The sequence below is a fragment of the Uloborus diversus genome, chromosome 6, assembly GCF_026930045.1.
Source record: "Uloborus diversus isolate 005 chromosome 6, Udiv.v.3.1, whole genome shotgun sequence".
NCBI classification, from domain to species: domain Eukaryota; kingdom Metazoa; phylum Arthropoda; class Arachnida; order Araneae; family Uloboridae; genus Uloborus; species Uloborus diversus.
Window position 1 is genome coordinate 118536171 of NC_072736.1, and position 20190 is coordinate 118556360.

Sequence of the window (20190 nt, forward strand, 5' to 3'; positions counted from 1 at the left end):
CCTAAAACTAAAAAAATGTACACAAATAGTTAAATGCTAACATTTTTTATATCAAATATAAGTGATCAATAAAAAAAAAACAAGATTTTTAAAAACGAAAAAAAGTTGAGCATAAGCTGCATACTACACTGTCTCACATCAATATTCATATGCATAATAAATCTTTGGCACAAAAAGAAACAATACAAAAAAATTACAAATGAAAAATTGCACTTTTTAGATAAAGTAAAAAAAGTCAATGGAATAACTGTAGAAGGCATAACTGTTTTTTTAAGCAACACAAATTGCTTATTGTTCTTACTTGATCATTGAATTACCTCCACGTCCTTTGATTTTACTTTTCTATGCTGAAAATGCAGGCATCCATGTGCCTTGGGATCGAATTATTAATAAAGGACCTTCTGGACTTTTCACAATTCTTTTTTTTTTTTTTTTTTTTTGCCAAAACAGTATCCAGCCACAGGCATTTATTTGAATTTAGACATTTTGAATTGAAATTATTGTTGCTTTTAAGTTTAAACGCCATCAATAGGAACAAGAAACCCAACGAATCGGGTCCTATCACAATTTGTGATTGCGAGAAACATAACTTGAGAATTCAAGGTCTCAAAATTCAAACAAATTTCTCTTCTTTTTAAATGTGCATGGTGGAACTAGATAGAACTTTACACATACCCTGAACAGCTGCATTTAAAATCATAAAGTTTTAAAATGTACATAAACTTTTGGAATCAATGCTCTTTGTTTAAAAACAATTTTATCTAGTTATGGTTTTGGAAAGTTCATAACAAGACCAGCACAACATGCAACAAAAAATAAAAACATTTTGTAATATGATGGAGTAACTTTTTAATCCACAGTTTTACGTAAACAGTAAAATTTTTAGTTAATTTTTAAAATACAATGCATTAATCAAACATAATAGTTTTTAAAGTTTAAACCTTGAATTCATTTACCTGGTGCAAACCATTACTTTAGATTATAAAGTAATCAATAAAACAACCTTTAGTATATGTTAAATTTAAATAAAACTACTCTATAGAAATATCATTTTGCATATTATAACATAATATACAAATGAAAAATATTTAGACACTTGAATTTCCCCTAAAACAAACTTACACTAATAGTTTCTTTTTAACTTTTGGAATGTAAAATATTTTGTGATGAAGTACAAGAATGATTCATATCTGAAATTTAAACATTTTTTTTTCTTTGGAACTTCATAGACAAGATTTTCAGTTAAAAAAAAAAATTAAGTCTGCGAAGCTTGAGGCGAGAACTTGAAATGCATGTCCAAAGCAATCTTATGCACATATCCAATATCTGGACGTTTATCTGGATCCGAGTTTATGCACTCTTTAACTAATTTTCGCATCTATAAAGTATGAAAAAATAAATAAAACTACATAAACTTCAAATGATTACTTACATGTAATTAAGGATAATAAAAAACATCCAGTCATAATTTTGGCAATGGAGTTTTAAGAGAAACATTTAGTATAACTGAATTTAAAAGGTACAAAAAGCCATTCATTTTACCAGCTTATTAAGTATTGTCTATTTGTCTATTAATTTACATACATAGGTACTTAATGTGAGAGTGGTGAGTGAAAATAAATGCAACATGAAGTTGAATAAACTATTAGTAATTTGGGTTAGGGCTTAAATACTCTTTACAATTTATTTGAGCCCACCCCCTTGTCACAAAGTATCACACTTTACCTTACCCCTTCCCCTTGTCACATGTCAAGGAATATTGCTTTATAAAAATTTCTCTATTTTAACCAAAATGTGTGATGTCCTATTTCTTGTAACCTCTTGTAATCTTCCCCCTTGTCACAAACTGACAACTTTACATGGGCACATATCGAATTTTTAAGGAGGAGGGATGCAAAAGGTGTTGTACACTCAATGCAAATTTTATTGAAAAACAACAAAATTCACGCCCACTTATTGATAAAAATATCAATTTTTCAAAGCAAAGATTAATTTGCCTCCCCTCCCCTCTCCTCTGATCCCCCTAAATGACGGGCCTGATTCTACAAATCCCCTTGCCGTCAAGGTGCAATATTATTAGTGGAAGACTTCTTTCCACGAATGTACCGTGAAAAAATATTTGTTGGTAGTGTTTATGGGTGGACCCAATCAGTCAATGATTCTGAAAATTTTTTTGAAAAGTTAAGTCAAAAGTTTAAGTCTTCAGAGAACACAGAATGCAGAAACTTCCTTGAAAAGTAAAATTTCATTTTCCAACCAATGTAACAGATATTAAAACTTGTTAAAATATTTTTCATTTTGAAATGCATTTTTTTTTAAAAATAATTTCAAAACCACTTATACAATTGATTTTAAAGCAGTGTTGGTGCTAGAAAAAAGACATCATATAGTCAATGAGACACATTATACCCCTTTTATGCAAATAGAAATTCAGCATTTCCCCTATTTTTGTTGTTCTAAGTTTTAAGAAAGATAAAATTTAAAAGTGTTCAGTGCAAATTTAAGATATTTTGACATTAATTATAAACAAGAAAATACAAATACAAATGTGACGACCAGCAACAGGCTCTGAGCCCAGCTAAGCTGGTCCTAGTCAATTTATTAGTCCCCAATGACGATCAATAGCCCTCTTAAAGCTATCCAACCCCTTGTTCAGTACCGCCTCTTCTGGTAAGCTGTTCCAAGTGCCCACGACCCTACTAAAGTAGCAGTTTTTCCTGATTTCCTTGTTAGCCTGAGATTTAAATAGCTTAAAACAATGACCTCTCGTCCTGCTTTCTGTGCAAAAATTTAATCCATTAACATCTTTCATTTTGATAAATTTAAATAACTGAATCATGTCCCCTCTGACTCTCCTCTGCTCCAGGCTATACATATTAAGTCTATTTAGTCTGGTATCATAATCTAAGTCCGAAAGTCCCCTTACTAGTCTAGTTACCCTTCTTTGAACCCTTTCCAATACAGAAATATCTTTCTTCAGAAAAGGCGTCCAAAACTGAACAACACACTACAAATGAGGTCTTACTAAACTTCTATATAAAGGCAGAAGAACCTTCTTTGATTTGTTTGAAATAAATTTATTGATAAACCCAATAATTCTGTTGGCTTTGTTACATGCAATGCTGCACTGCTGATTAAACTTGAAGTCCTGATTTATTAAGATACCCAGATCAATAACATTTTCTGCCTGACTTATGACTGAACCCTGGTAAACGATAACTTGTACGCTTATTTCCGTGACCTAAGTGTAGCACTTGACATTTCCCTACATTAACTGCCATACCCTATTTATCCGCCCACTTAGTAACATGATCTAAATATTCTTGAAGCTGTTTTACTTATTTTTCATTTTCTACAATCCCCATAATTTTTATATCATCAGCAAAACAATTCATGCTTCCAGAAATATTTTCATTGATGTAATTAATAAAAATTATAAACAAAAGAGGCCCTAAAATGGATCCCTGAGGAATCCCACTTAAAACATCACTCCATTTAGAGTGATTTCCCCTCACAACTACTCTTTGCTTCCTTCAGTGAGCCAATTTATAACTCAAAGTAAAGTTTTTCCTCCTATTCCAATACACTGCTTACTTTTCTTAAACACTTTAGTCACAAGGTGACACTTTTTGCAAATTAAATCTTTTGCCATATTTTCACCATTTCAATAAATAAAAAAAATCCTGTACAGCATTTAAGTATTTCTTCATTTGCCCTTAAGTGCAAAATTAACTAAGGCAACAGAGCTTTTCAGTTTTTTGTTATTGCGGATGAGTTTTATTCAGATTCTTAATTTGATGTGATGCAACCAAATGATATACATAGATAAGAAACAGCCTGAAATATTCAGGAAAAAATTGTGCAGCTCAAATTCTAAAGACTTCCTCTTCTAAGTTTAGTTACCAAATTCTCCAAATTGCCAAATAGGAGATCAATTATCAGGAAAAATGCCACATGTAAAACTCGTTTTTCAGCCATCATAGTATCATTGCAAGGAAAACAACATGCCAGCGACACAGTTGTGGATCATAGTTATATATGTAAGAATGAACCAACATTCCAAACATCTTGCCAGCCTACTAAAACCTAATGTACAGACTCTTTTGTTCATGATTCTTCCCACTTCATAGAGAAGCTCAAAACTTTCAACATCCAGTCGACAGATATTCTGGTGAGCTTCGACATCGTATCTCTTTTCACCAGAGCCTTGATCAAGGAAGCCATGGAGTATGTATGTGCGGGAAATATTTTCATCAGATATCGCTGATTTGTTCCATCACGTCTTAACGACAACATACTTCAAGTGGAACAATAACAATTATGAGCAGAAGGAGGGTGTAGCCATGGGGAGTCCATTGAGTTCAGTTATTGCCAACTTTTATATAGAGAAATTTGAAGAAACGGCTCTCAGCACCGCAGAAAAACAACCGACTTGCTGACTCAGACACGTCGGCGACACCTTCGTGATATGGAAGCATGGAAAAGATGAACTTCATCGATTTTTTACTAACATAAACAGCCAACATGAGAATATCCAATTTACGATGGAAATTGAAAATGACGGGAAGTTGCCTTTTCCAGGACGTCATGGTCAACCATAGAGTTGACAGAACCCTAGGCCATTGTATTTTTCTTATGCCTACACATACGGATCGCTATCTGCACAAGGACTTCAGTCACCATCCGCGACAGAAGAGGGGTGTCCTGAAAACTTGATTCCTCAGGGCCAACAGAATCTGCGAACCAACTGCTATTGATAAAGAACTTTAACACCTCACAAATGTCTTCCAAGTCAACGGCTTTTCGAAGCATGAAATTAAAAGAGCTTTCCACCCCAAAGTAGAAGGACAATCACCTGAAGAAGAACTGGTCAAATCTACAGCTACTACCTCTCCTAAGTTGAGGACGTCGCCAACATAATTGAAAGACTGCTGCAAAAACACAACATCAAGACTGTTTTCAAGCCTACCCATCGAATCAGCGACCAACTACGATCAGTAAAAGATGCGAAAGACCCTTTGTCCACCACAGGAGTTTAGAAGATCCCATGTTCCTGCGGATTGGCCTATATTGGAACAAAAAAAAGGGAAGCATGAATACAAGAATAAAAGAGCACCAAAGAAATTGCCGTCTGGGCCACACTGAGAAATCAGCAGTCGCGAAACACACTTTTAGTGATGGCACCCATGACATTAAATTCAAAGAAACCAAAATACTTTCAAGGACTTCCCACTATTACGCCAGACTACACAGAGAAGTGATTGAAATTTTCAAACATCCCAATAATTTTAAGAAAAAGGAAGAAGGAATTAAGATCAAAAAGCTCCGGCATGCTACACTTAGACGGATTATCCGGAGAGATACTCCTAGCCAACCAGAAACAGCGAGGAATGCCCAGCAGCCAATTCCCAACCAGAATGAAGAGAGCTTAAGTTTGAGCCAACCAGAAACAAGGACGAACGTTCATCAGCCAATCCTGGCCCAGAAAGAAGGAAGAGTTAGCTCTTCCCACATAAATAGTGAAAACACTTTGATATCTGTATCAGTTGCTAGGAAGTCATTTCCCTGGAAGCTTCGACCACGCTAACACTGAAGATGGCCGCCACAGATGTGGCCCAAACATTTGGAGTAACAATACTGAGACCACGGCACAACAGCCCCGAATCTTACAACATTATTATCATAGTTATATAGTTAGGACTCATTGGTCTTTAATGCATTTCTAATAAATTAAAGTTTTCACTGGAATGGGGAACTTCATCGTAAAAATGTCTTGCTATGCTCTTAATTCCACTGTACTTACATAAACTATACTGAAAGAATTCAAAGTAACTAATTCAAACACTCAAGGACCTCCACTAACTTTGAGTACGAGTCATTCTGTACATGTTTTAATAAAATCAATAACTTGCAACTAAACTTTGAGCATTATCTCTACTAACTTTTAATAGATGGGAGAGATGCAGAGACAAAGTTGACAAAACACATTTAAAACAAAAGAACAAAAACATTTAAAGAGACACAACAAGCACTCACTTCATCAGAATAGATATCAGATGGAATTGGAGGGTAATCACAATTTTCTATTCTTTTGCATAAAGCATACAAATTCATCTTTTCACCATAGAAAGGGGACTGCAATGCAGCCATCTGAAAGCAAAGCAAAATCAACATGCATTTAGTAAATTAAAATTACTTACATATAAAAATTTCTTACTAGGGCACTACTATTTTACCTTCCAGCAATTAAAAATTATATTACATATTGTCATTTAAAACTTTTTATTATCTATTTATTTAAAATGCTCATACATGGAGGGAAAAGGTTTATTATTTCTTTCTCTCTTTGGTAAGGATATAAATAGCTTTTTTTCTCATCATTTATTTCTCGGCAAAAGAAAAACAACAAGGTAAGCCCTACGGCTTACTTTGATGCGTAATTTAGATGCTCTATACATTTTAAAATCTTTAATGCATGTTTAAAAAAATCTCTCGGTGAGTGGCAACAGTTTATTTGTTTTTCATTCAAAATCGCTACACTTTTGCTCCACATAACTATTTAGCAAATTTGTTGATGACAATTACTCGGAAGTGAGTATTTATTTGTTTACGATGCAGCGATCACAACACTTCTTATGATACAAAATACTTCCATATCAACATCAAAATAGTTTAATCTAAACAAGCAAATGGCAAATTGTAATAATTCGCAAATTGAATACTCTTTTTGAAAAAGTTCACAGATTCTTTCTATAATAAAGCTAGACTAAAATATTTTACATTGCATTCAGCGAGTGAAGCAATTGTGAATTGCAAAGCAAACCAAAAAGGAAAGAAAATGCAAGCAGTTCAGGAAGTTGGGTAGCCATAGTCTATTTATATATAATGTAATTAACAAGAAACTACTTATTTATTTAGTACAATATTACTTCTACTTATTTCATGATGATACAATAAGATCTTAAGTTAATTTTTAACACGACATTTCAAGATTTCTCTGACATATTTTAGTATACTTACTTCATATAATAAACAACCAAGTGACCAGATATCAGACTTAAAATTGTAACCATTTTCATGTATTCTTTCAGGTGACATGTAATAAGGAGTTCCAACTGTAAATAAAAATTATCAATATGAAAATTAGAACAAAGCATTAAAAAAATATATTCCATGAAAGAAATATAGTTATAATTTTAAAAAGTGGTGAAGCGGTTAAAAAGTCAACCGCTTCAAGCGGTTGAATTGCATAACTTGAAAAATCGAAACATTTATAAGAAGGAAAATCTGAAAAATTTATTTTATACAGTATATATCCCTAACTTATGCTTCGAATTGGGAAGAAAAACCATAAAAATATAATATTAAAAGCTACATCTGCTAAAAACCCTTTAAACATGATACAAATTGTCGTGTCTCAGAGCAACAGTAAGACATGCAATCCAGGAAATACGGTAAGATATCCTACTGCTGCTTTGAGACAACGATATGCTTGTTTCATACAAGTGAATACATTAAAAATTTATTTTATACAGTATATATCCCTAACTTATGCTTCGAATTGGGAATAAAAACGATAAAAATATAATATTAAAAGCTACATTGTAATAGCTTTTCTTTAGAAAAAAAATACTACTTTTCTTTTTTGTTATGTACAACTTGTACGAAGTATAATAATGCAAATATATGTAATAATCCCAGCTAAAAATGTTTAAAAGCAGAAACAAGCAAGAAGTTTAGTAAAATCCTTTCGAATGTGAAATTAAAATGTTTCTGATCTATACAGAGCAAACAATGCCAAAGCATGGAAATGAAAAAGAAAAGAAGTTGAATAGGCAAAACTTTTTTTTTCTTACAGTACATATTGAATTAAAAAAAGATTTTGTAAAACATTATAACTTCAAAAAGAGGAATATGGAAGTATAAATAAAAAAATAATTTCAAGAGTCTTTTGTTTTCCCAGATGAATTAACTTTAGTTGCAGCAAATTTCATAAAGTGAGAAACAAAAAAAAAAAAACAATTTTTTTTTACCCAGTGAGTGAGCAGCTGTTGTTTTTGAGCTAAAGAAACGGCCAAGTCCCAGATCACCAAGTTTAACAACCCCTTCCGCAGTAATAAAGACATTTGCAGGTTTAATATCTACAAAATGAATAGAATACTTAATTATTTATACAAAATTACTACAGCAACAAAACAAAAAGATCTTATAATTAGCAAGTTCTTTTGAAAATCCATAATTTAAACAAGAGCACCTGGATTTTTTTTCCAATCCACAGGATGGGGGGAGGGGGAGGATGGTATATAATAGTTCTATAGATAATTCAAAGCATTTTGTTAGTTTTGTGATCTACTATGCTGCACAGCTAACTTAAATTTAATTACAAGCTGGATTAACACATCCAAACCAAAAGCTTTGCTTCCCAAAGGCAGACTCCTACAAATAACAACTAGACTATTTATTTCTACTGCTTAAAAGAAGCACCTTAACATGATCTTAACTGCTTACTGCTCCTAATTGGTTACAAAATGTGCTTGCTCATTTTGCATAAAATTTGCCATTGGAATATTTGAAAAGATTGGAAAATAACTGTGATTTAGTTAGTACAATTCGCAAAATGTTTTCGGTCATAAAGGCACCAGTAGACAATTTTAAACAATTGATGTTTATTGGACGATTTCAGAGATCAGAAACAAAGAAATCAAGGTTTGCCTTCAGATTTACAGGGAAAATAATCCAATGAGGAGAATTTCTGTCCATTTTCAAGAGTAACCAAGGACAGGAATGTCACATTAAAAGAAATACAGTCGGACCCTGATTTAACAAGCCCCTATTTAACAAATTTTGTGATTTAACAAAATAAGATTTTTTTCTTTTTCCCCGAGTAAAATGAAGGCAAAAACCTCTATTTACCGAATAAAAAACCCGTATTTGCCGAATAAAAAACCCTGAATTGACGAATTATTTTAACAGCAGAAAAAAAATCTTTTTCCTTAATTTGAGTGAGGAAATATATTGGATTGTTTTCCAAATATTCTATCTATACTGCCTGAAATACAAAAAGACTTCTATTGGAATTAATCAGCAATTTTTGATGGGCAACAGGGCAACCAACGAATAGCAATTCTGATGCAGAAAGCGAAAATGAAACTTTCATTAAACGGTACATTTTCAAATGCTTTACATGGCCTGGAAACTGTAAAAACATTTGTCATGAAGCAGGCTGCAAATGATACAGTATTTTCTTATCGTCACAAAGTCGAAAGAGAACTATCTCAAGTGAAGTATTAAGGAAATTGTCAAAGATCAAAACATCATTTTAAAATTTCAAATTAACTAGTGTGTAATTAATCGTGAAAAGCTGAATAAATATGTTTCTAATAAATTAAGTGCAGTTTTTTCATTTATTTAATTTTTTTTCACACCCCGATATTATGAATAACCTTGATTTAATGTATAAAAGATTTGGTACTGATGAATTTGTTGAATCGGGGTCCAACTGTATTAGCATTCAATTGTTCCTGAAATACAATTACCTTATTTTAACAAGCATCTTACAAAATCTTTTGAAAAGAACGGACAATGTTGCAAAAAACTTTTAAAGACTACAAAACATGTTAAAAGAAAGACTGCAGTAGAAAAATAAAATGAATACACAAGTTTTTACTCAAACTTTTCAAAAAAATACATAAATGAACAGATAAAATGCAAATAAATCACAATATTTTAACTAGTAAATAAAAAGAAATAAATAACAATAATAAAATAAATAAATAATAACTTGAAACCACAATAGATGTGCCGAAAATAGGATGGATTATTTTGGTATATTTTATAAAATTTGCAGTTTTTGGCTGAAATCAAGACACTATTACAAAATCTATATTCTTATTAATTACAAAATACATTGAAACTAAGAGTGTAGGTGGGAAATAAAACTTAAATTATGCAAAACCTGCTAGCAATATTAATGAAGCACTATTTTCAAAAGAAAAAAAAGCAGAAAAGATAGGACCCTCTAACACTATAAACAGGCCCACATCTATAAATTTTGGGACACCCTGCAACAAAATCTGTATTGCCCTCCACAGAGGCCAGCAATATACATTTGCAATGTAAATAAGTCTTTGTGCAAGTTTTATTTTTTCAATTTTTTCTTCAATTTCTTGGTTTGTTGGGCCCCCCTTAAGGATGTGTCCCCCCCCCCCCCCCCCCCCCCCCCCCCCGCACTGAAGGTACGCAGATCCGGGCCTGACTATAAGCGAGGCCTTCGAGATAAAAAGGCCATCCAACTAGCAAATGACGTCATCGTTTGTCGATCCACAATGATATTGGGAAGGGAGCACTTCGATTAATATTTTGGTTAAATAAAACTATTTGGTTTATTTATTATTGTCTTCTGTTATTCAAGTAGCATTACAAGTTCTACTTTTTCATTTGAAAACATAAAAAGGAACCGATAATCATACATTAAAAAATACACTGAGCTTAATTCATAGTCTTACAAAGTATTCAAATAACTAAACACGATTTTATTTTACAATCATGTTAAAACAAAGTGATAAATAAACACAGTTTTATTTTTCATTAGAAATTGTTTTTTAACTAATCGCATTTTAAGTACTCGTATATTGTATTGAAACATTAAGTCTTAAGAAGTATTCAAATAAATAAATGAACTTTCATTTTACAATTACATCAAAACAAAAAATAATATTACTATTGTATTTGAATAAGAATTAAATGAAATTTTAAAAAATAAATAAACATTTTTACTTAAGTAAACGGGAAACAGGAATGCAATATGTTTCAAAGACATAACATCAAATTAAAGTACATAATACCAGATTATTAATGTTAACTTAGCTGAGCAAATTTATGCTTTTAAAAAGACGTGAATGCTTGGGTGCCATCCCCAAAGTAGACGGTGCCCTACCCCCTTCAATTATGAAACCTTCAAAAAAAAAAAAAAAAACCAAAACATCTCCATCTCCCTTAAAATTTCAAGGGCACAGTTATTTATAACTATAGCCGTTGAAAAGCTATCATTACTATGAGACTATGATTCCGACCCCCCCCCCTTCGGTGGGCACTCTCGAAAAATTACACAGGAATTCAACTTGAAAAACGTTAATTAAAGAATGAATGATACATCATGAATACTGTATGTTGTATATCAAAAAATGTATTCAATATCTAAACAGCCTTTTTTTTTTGGAATTCGGCTACTTTCCCATTTTTAGCTTTTTCTGCTGCTAATGATTCTTGTGTGTGTGGGGGGGGGGGCTTTAATTGTTCATCATTTTAGGCTTTTGAAAAATTATTTTAAAAAGCATTAATTGATGACAAAGTAATATTTTTCAAAAAACTTTTCATAGAATGACCATTTTAGCAACTTTCTTTAATACTTAAAACCTCATATATGTTAAATTTAGATCAACATTTTGCTAAGTATGCTCTTTTAGGAAATCAATGTGACAGTTTTGTGACAGGGGGAAGGGAGGGGATAACAAGAAGTGTGACATCACGCGTTGTTTATAACAATATGCTCATGTTGAACAGCGTTACATGTAACAAGGAGGAGGGGGGGGGGGGGGGGGATTTGTTCAAAAGTTTGTAACATACTTTATAGACAGCCCTTTAATTCAATTTATGTTACAGTTTCAGAGTTCCTGAAAGCTTATTAACAGAAAACCCAAGGAGTTCAAAAAATATGTAGTTCAAGACATTTTGCCCTTTTTAAGCATAAACAAACAAGCATAGAGCATTTGGCAAAAACATGTTGTGTATCCACTGCTCAAAATTAATCTTTCGCAAGCCCAGAAATTATGAATACCGTTAACTTAACCACAATGTGTGCATAAATATCATAAAACCTAAAGACAACAGTGAAAAAAAAACCATATATATATTTTTTAATTTACGCACAGAACCAGCTTGTTTGAATAACATTGCAGGGGCGTAGTTGGGGGGAAATGTTTAAGTATCGAACCCACGACCTCCGGCGTTCAAATCTAATCTTTTATCTCAGAACTACGGAAACCCATCAAGGAATGTTTTTTGATCAAAATAACACATGCTAGCGTATAAAACAATTTAATCGAAACCGAAAATATAAGATTAGTTCAGTTAAAAGCCTGTTTCAATAAACTTGTTTACATTTTTACTGAATATCAACACCAAGTTACGCTTCTGATAGCAACAAGTATATTCGCAGAAAATTTTGACATATGTATATTGTTAGTTTGGAAAATCCATTTCGAATAAATGCGTGTTCAAAGTTGAAAAAATAAAGAAATAAAAAGTTGCAAGTTAACCGTTTCAAATATTAAAGCAGTATGCTGAAATTACAAATTACAGACAAAGATATCGGAAAGGAAACTGACAATTGTTTGTGTAATGGAGGAAAACTTAAGAAATCTTAACTGCATAAAATGTAAATTTGTTTATCTGAGAAAAGAGTACTTACCTCCGAACTTTAAAATTTATTCCATGAGGCGTCCAGCTTTTTGCTTTACATGCAGGTTGTTCGGCAGCGGAACTCGCTGACTCACTTTTCACTCAGCAGATACTTAAGACTTATATTATACATATATTTTTTAATTGCCTCTACATTCCGGTACGTGGGAAGGAAGAGATAAATCCAACAGAATTGTATTCAAAAATGTGCATCCGAAGTTACATATTTCCTATTTCATCTATATCAACCAGAGCAAGCAACACTACTGGTAAACTGCACTGTTTTTAAGTTTCGCGCCAAGTTCAAAGATCGACTACTGGTGGCGTAACGAAGCGGGGGGGAGGGGAGTTGTCTGGCCTGTTATCACGTGGGGTCTCGCTATAAGCAGGGGCGACATCTCAGCATTTCATTTGGGGGGTCGAGTTTCTTAAATATGTATTACCACAATGCGGTACCAAACACACATTAGCTAACAGTGGTCATAGAATTGGTTTAATATGAATTAAAATTGGTGTTTAGAAACAATTAAAATTTTTATTCACTTTCTAATAAGTTATCATACAAAACATCTCGATACTAAAGTTTTTATACCTTTTAGAAAAGTTTTAATGCGTAATTTTTGGAATTCGAAAGAGCAGGGAATCGTGTTACTAATCTATCGGTTCCTAGTGTTATGCTGTTTTGTCATTACAACTAAATAGAAAACGTCTATGGGCGAAACTGCAGTCTCAGGATGTGATAGCCGGTCTGTCGGTATATTGCATGAAATTTTTTTTACCTCATGTTAAAAACTTTGCTCATAATTGAAACATTTTATTTTTTGTTTTCAAAATCCAGTAGAGATAATATTGAGCCAACCATACAGAAAAATAATTATCATCAAATCTTGTGTTAATTTCATTCAAAACTGAATCTATTACATCACAAAATATTTTAAAAAAATGTTTTACTTCACATCATCATGTGGATTTTTGTCACTTTTTTTTTTTTTTTTGGCTCGGAGGAAGAAATTTTTTGAAAAGTTTTACGTTTGATTGAAATATACATGTATATCAAATCTATTTTCAGTTTCAATTGTAGATTGAACTGTGGCTTGAATAGTCCGAAAATTAAGGGTAGCGGATTGATGATGTTTTGATAGAGTAAAGCATTTTTCAAAAACTTCCTCAATACAAACAATTTCAATAAAAATTCAAACGAAGTCATACATGCTATAGGGAATGAGCTTTTTCACCATTGAAAGAATCGTTTAGCAATAATTCTTCCAGTTGTCAAATCACTGCTTTGAAGTTATATAGAAATGTTTTTATGATTTTAACTCTTGAAGACCATCTTGTGTCACTCTGAGATTGCATAATTATAGAGCTCCATAAAAGGTATTTGTTGACATGTTTTTTTTATTCAATAATCACATGCATTTTTAAGAAATTTCTATCAAAGCATAAAATGCATTGAGCAACTGAAACGTGTTTCTAGCAGAAGAAAGCAATGAACACTCATCAAATAAATATACACTTAAAAAATGAGCATAAAAGTGAATGTAAAATATCAAGGAATTTCCTTGTGAAAACCATGCAGCCACGCCACCTTACACGGGCATCTCATATTGGACATACTATTGTTACACTGGGCACACAAGTATGAAACATTTAGCCTATATGAGGAAATGTTAACGAGTTAAAATCAACCATGGTTCTCTATCAGTTTTCTATGATCTGAAATGGCCGGAAAATACTTCATGATTTTCTAAGTCATCATCCAAAGAACGAAAAACACTTTTTCTTGTCTGGGAATGTGTCGAATTTCATCAAATTATTACTGATGAACATTGATTTACATAAATTGAGTTCACCCATTTTCTATCATTCTACTCAAAAAATTTGGGGGTGCAACCGCCCCCTCTTGACCCCCTATTTGCCGCCCCTGACTATAAGTATGACATATATTTCAGATTTGTAAATTTTATTCCTGCTTTAAGCAAATTCAGAGTAATAAACATGTAGTGAATTAAAACAGTTTTGATAGTTATTTTATACAGAAAATTTGAAAAATAACTCCATACCTCTATGCATGATTCTTTTTGAATGCATATGTTCAACAGCTCCGCAAACTTGAACAAAATACTTCCATATTGTTTTTTCTGGGATTAACCTCATTTGTTTTTTGAAATACTAAAATCAGAGAATAGATATAAATAATATTAATAATTCTGTGTAGAAAAATATAAAAATAATAATAATAATAATAATCTTCTCACACCATTCTTTCAGATTCTCATGTAAAAGGATCTCCTGAACCCAAAAACGATCAATGTCATTTTCCCCCATCATCCACCATTTTCTGGAGATAGGTCCCTCCTAATTCTTTTGGTTTTCAATAATTTCATAGCCATTATTTGGTTTGGAGACATATTGACCATTATATTAATCATTATTTTTTTAACAGGGTAGGGAGCAGAAAAGTTTAAAAACATGAACATTTGTAGCAAAGTAGGAGACTTATGAGATATTCTTCCTTAAATATTTTAAAAAGCTAACAAAAACTTCTTTTTTCAATCATTTTTGGATGTGAAAACAGAGTATTGGACTCACTCATGTAAAACTCAAATCATTAATCACCCTGAAAAATATATATATATATATGTGCCACACTTTGCATTTGAGTTACATTGCAAGCCTTCAATGCAGAAACTTACTGTATAAATTATATTTATTCAGGTTACATTTGCAATAAATTACAATATTAAGTATTTGAGAAGGAAAGTTGAACAATTATAATTCATATGGAGAAAATTTATTCAGTGAAGATTTGCAGTTTTCCAATGTGGCTTACATTCAAGGTGTGGCATTTCCGTGATAATTTCTTAAGACTTTTGTCACAATCATAATTTCAGACATACATGAGTGATACAACTCCTTAGATTTCTATGTAAATAGGAGGGAAAATATTAGCAAATTTGTTGAAAAAAAAGCAGAAAAAAAGATGTGTTTCAATGATTTTTTACATATTTTAAAGAAGAAAAACCACCCTTAAGTCCCCCTCCTTGTTACAAATGTTTATATTCTTGAACTTTTCACCTCTCTAGTCCTGCAGCCAAGATAAAAAGGTTGAAAAAATACTTCCTTCTCTTTCCAAATCAAAATCATTGCCATCAAATTATTCAAAGGTAAAAAACAAAGAGGCTGGGTCTCCAAAAAATGGTGCATGATGGGGGAAAACAGAAGCCATATATTCAGGAGGCTAATGCATATAAAAATTAGCAAGAATAATGTCAGAAACATTTTGCATGCCCTACAGCATAGGCGTGCGCACAGGGGTCACAAGAGCTACCCCCCATTAGAACACAAAAATGAAAGTTAATACAAAAGTGGCTAAAATTTTACATTTTCAGGTTCATTAATTTCTTAACTCATATGCTTTAAAAATGCTTTTTCACAGACAACATTTGAAATTTTTCCTTAAGCGAGTAAGTATAGGAGCCTTTCCAAGTGCAATTTTAACCTCCTGGTACACTGACACCCCCATTTCTGAAGCCATGTGCACAAATAAAAATGTGACGACCAGCAACAGGCTCTGGGTCCAGCTAGGCTGGTCCTAGTCAATTAATTAGTCCCCAATGAAGATCAGTGGCCCTCTTAAAGCTATCCACCCCCTTGCTCATTACCGCCTCTTCCGGTAAGCTATTCCAAGTGCCCACGACCCTGCTAAAGTAGTAGTTTTTCCTAATTTCCAAGTTAGCCTGAGATTTAAATAGCTTAAAACAATGACCCCGCGTCCTGCTTTCCCCGCAAAAATTTAATCCATTTACATCTTTCATTTTGATAAATTTAAATAACTGAATCATGTCCCCTCTAACTCTCCTTCGCTCGCCTATGCCCCACAGTGTAATCAATACGAATCATTTTATCTTTGGAACAGAATCTTAATTATATTAGGGAAAAGTGTTCTGAATGCAGTTAAAATATTTAAAATTCAAACTTAAAAAACATACCTTAATCATTCGAGAAAGGTCACCTGCATCAGCTAAATCAAGAACAATGTATAGCACATTGTCATCAATGAAAGATGCCAGATATTTTATAACATTTGGATGGTTAAGTTGCTAAAAACAAAATAATATATTGTAAAAAAACATGTATAGTTTAAAATCTCAGGCAGTAAGCTTAGAAATTTGAAAAAGTACCTGGAGTAAATTGATCTCCTTTATGCAATCTAATCTTGCTTTAGAGTCCATCATCTCAGAAATCTAAATAAAGTGTCACAATCAAAATTACTCTTATATTTTTGACTTTAGGAGTCAATAATGAGATTCCTAAACACAAATTAAAAAATAAATACAAAAAACTCAGCATTCAAGATTTGCATTAGTCTATTTTTACATAGAAAGGAAACAAACTATGGAAAAAAGAACTGTTTCTAGTAAACTGATTGGGCAATGACATTTTTACATTTAACCCTCTTACTGCTCAATTATTTTAATGAAAACCCTTCAAAATATGCATTTTTGTGTGTGTCTGTGCATGTACAGAAAAACAATATAAATATCAAAGCAAGGTTCAAGGAAAAGTTCAACTTCATATTCTTTGTATTGAACTTTAGTTTCTTTTCTGTATTTTTCTTTTCTTCAACTGTCGGAACACTAAACAAAACATTTTCGACTTGACTCCTTTGGTTAATTTAGGAGGTACGTGGTTTGAAGCTAATTACTTCAGAAAATGCATTACTGACATTTAAACAGTGAAATAAGGTTTTTAAAATGCATCATAACCAGGGCCAGATTTGGAAATGTGGAGGCCCCTAATCAGGGTTCGAAAAGATCATCATATTTTTGAAAATATCCGATACTTTGATATATATCCGAATATTTTGATATATATGTATATGTTCGATATTTTTGACCATTGAAAGTTAGGATATTTTGTAAAAATTTTATTGTGGGGGCCCCTTTGTTATGGAGGCCCCGGGGCAGTAACCCCGTCTGCCCTCCCCTAAATCCGGTCCTGGTCATAATAACATGTGGAAATCGCAGGTGGTGAGCGAATTTCACTACTCCTATCTTTCCGGTAGAAATAATGGAACAGACATCAAATACTTTTGTAGTCACAAAGTCCCCAAAATTCTCATTTCTAATCAATATCTCTGCACTAGATCAGGAGTTGCTTGGCTCCTAATTTGGACATTTATAAATAAAAAAAAACACAGAGCTCTCTCCAGGGCCTTATGCAGCTGATTAAACCACATGCAGTGGTGCAGTAGGTACCAGGGACCATTCTTGTATGCTATAGACGAACACGCGAACAGCGTTCTTAGAAAATTTTTGGCTCCACAGAAAATTTTTTAAACTGCCAAACATTAATTTAAAAAAAAAAAATTAAGGGAAATTTAAAAAAAAATCCCAATTTATTTCTGTTGAATCCTCTTTTCTTTTTCAAAAGCCTTTTAAAGCACATGTATGAAAAAAAAAGTGGTTTTTGCAGTTTTCTTCAGTTGGTGAAAAATAAGCACAAACTATACTTTATTCTAGAAAAATAAATAAATAAATAAATAAATAAAATTATTTACAGCACTTTTTTTTGTCTCTTTCATATTTGAATATAAATTTAATTATTTATTCAAGGGTGAATTAGGAAAAATAATTATTTGCAGAAAATTCTCCAGTTAGGATTTGTGTTTGCAGAAAGCTTTTCATTTTATCTAAGTCTGCTGGTGACCCTAGAGCATGGGCAGATTTAAGGGGGGAGGATACCCCTTATAAGTCTTCAAAATGCAGAATTTTATATCTATTTTACAAAAATTTCTCCAGAGGAGGAGAAACTGCGTACCCCCTAAAATAGAGGATAGTCCATACCCTACTAAAAAAGGGACACCATTTCCCTTAAATTCAATTTAAGAAGGACAGTAGGCAACACATTAATGAAAACGACACATGAAAAGGAAGTCATGACCTTATGTATGACGGGAAAAGGACAACAATATAGTGAGGGGGGGGGCTTTAAAAAGAGGCCTTTTTTTCCACCCACAGAAAAGTTGTCTGGACTACTAAAGAGATCCAAAACCTGAAATAACTTAGGGCCACATTAAGTCTAAATAAAGTCTTGATTACAAATAATAGTACTCAAGAAACCCCCCCCCCCCCAGGAACTCAGTCCTAAGTCCTTCTCTTGAAGGGAGCATGATCACACATGGGAAGCTTCAAGTCCCAAGGTGGGCATCATAATTGTCTTCTAGACTACAGACATTAGATTAATAATCATAAAACCGATGGTACAATTCTTCGTTTGCTGATATGCATGATTTTTTTTCTTTAAAAAATTTAGTTTTTTTTCTGCCTCCAAATAAGGCATAGAATGCGAACTTTATCAATAATCTGCAACAAACATTGCAGCCTCATGCTGTTTCTGCTACTCAGCTTAATATAGTAACATTAAAAAAAAAAATGTTGGAATCATCGTTGCAATTCAAGTAAGTAGTACACAAAAATGGACATAGTCTGAAGCTTACCTGAACTTTTTTTAATGCCACCAGTTTTCCATCCAATTTGCATTTAACTCTGAATACCACACTAAATTGTCCTTTGCCAATTTTTTTCTCAATTTCAAAATTTGACAGCATACCATATTTAGAGTCACTAGTAGTGGTTAGCTGAGAGATTTCTTCATCCAGTTCATACATTGTCAGCAAGTAAATTACTAAATTTAATGAATAAAGAAACTGAGAACTGTTCAGGAAGTGTTATATGAAATGTATTATTTAAAGTAAAAACATATGAGCAAGAAATGCAGGAAATATTGTGACATAATTTTAAAAAAATAATTCAGGATAAAATAATGATTTACGCCCGTTTCATTGACACTAACATGTTTTTTCATTTCAAATATTATACAAATACAAAAGTGAAGACCAGCAACAGGCTCTGGGAACAGCTAGACTGGTCCCAGTCAATTTACAATCCCCAGTGAAGATCAATGGCCCTGTTAAAACTATCTACTCCCTTGCTCATTACCACCTCTTCCGGTAAGCTGTTCCAAGGTTCCACTACCCTGCTAAAATAATAATTTTTCCTAATATCCATGTTAGCCTGAGATTTAAATAGCTTAAAACAATTTTGTTTGAAATAGATCTATTGATAAACCCAAGCATCTTATTCGCTTTGTTACTAGCTATGCTACACTGTTGGCTGAACTTTAAATCCTGACTTATTAAGACGCCCAGATCAGTAACTTTTTCTGCCTGACTAATGACTGAACCTTGCAAATAATAACTTGTACACTTATTTCCATGCTCTAAATGTAGCACTTGACATTTCGCAACATTAACAGCCATATCCCATTTATCAGCCCACTCCGTAATATGATCTAGATCTTCTTGCAGATGATTTGCTTGTTCTTCATTTCCTACACTCCCCATAACTTTGACATCATCAGCAAAACAATTCATGTTCCCAGAAATATTTTATTAATATCGTTCATAAAAACAATGAACAAAACAGGCCCTAACACTGATCCTTGAGGAACCCTGCTTAAAACCTCACTCCAATTAGAATAATTTCCCCTTAAAACTACCCTTTGTTTCTTTCCGGTCAGCCAATTTTTTACCCAAATGAAAGTTTTCCCTCCTATTCCTATATTAGCTAATTTGCTAAGTAGAGCAACATGCGGTACCTTATCGAAAGCTTTTTGAAAATCAATGTAAACAACATCTACAGGCTTCTTATTGTCCAAAGCCATGGT

General features: G+C 32.7%; 1 protein-coding gene across 1 annotated transcript; it reads right to left on the reverse strand.

The window, feature by feature from the left end:
* Positions 1 to 1134: 1134 nt before the first annotated feature.
* On the reverse strand, positions 1135 to 19132 carry LOC129224125 (serine/threonine-protein kinase Nek7-like). Its single transcript, XM_054858538.1, has 8 exons — positions 18962 to 19132; positions 16644 to 16706; positions 16452 to 16562; positions 14523 to 14631; positions 8034 to 8141; positions 7021 to 7115; positions 6037 to 6150; positions 1135 to 1378 (listed from the first exon to the last, which is right to left on the reverse strand). Exons 1-8 carry the CDS (start codon positions 19130 to 19132, stop codon positions 1256 to 1258), a joined length of 894 nt encoding a protein of 297 aa, XP_054714513.1. The 3' UTR covers positions 1135 to 1255.
* Between the last annotated feature and the right edge of the window lie 1058 nt (positions 19133 to 20190).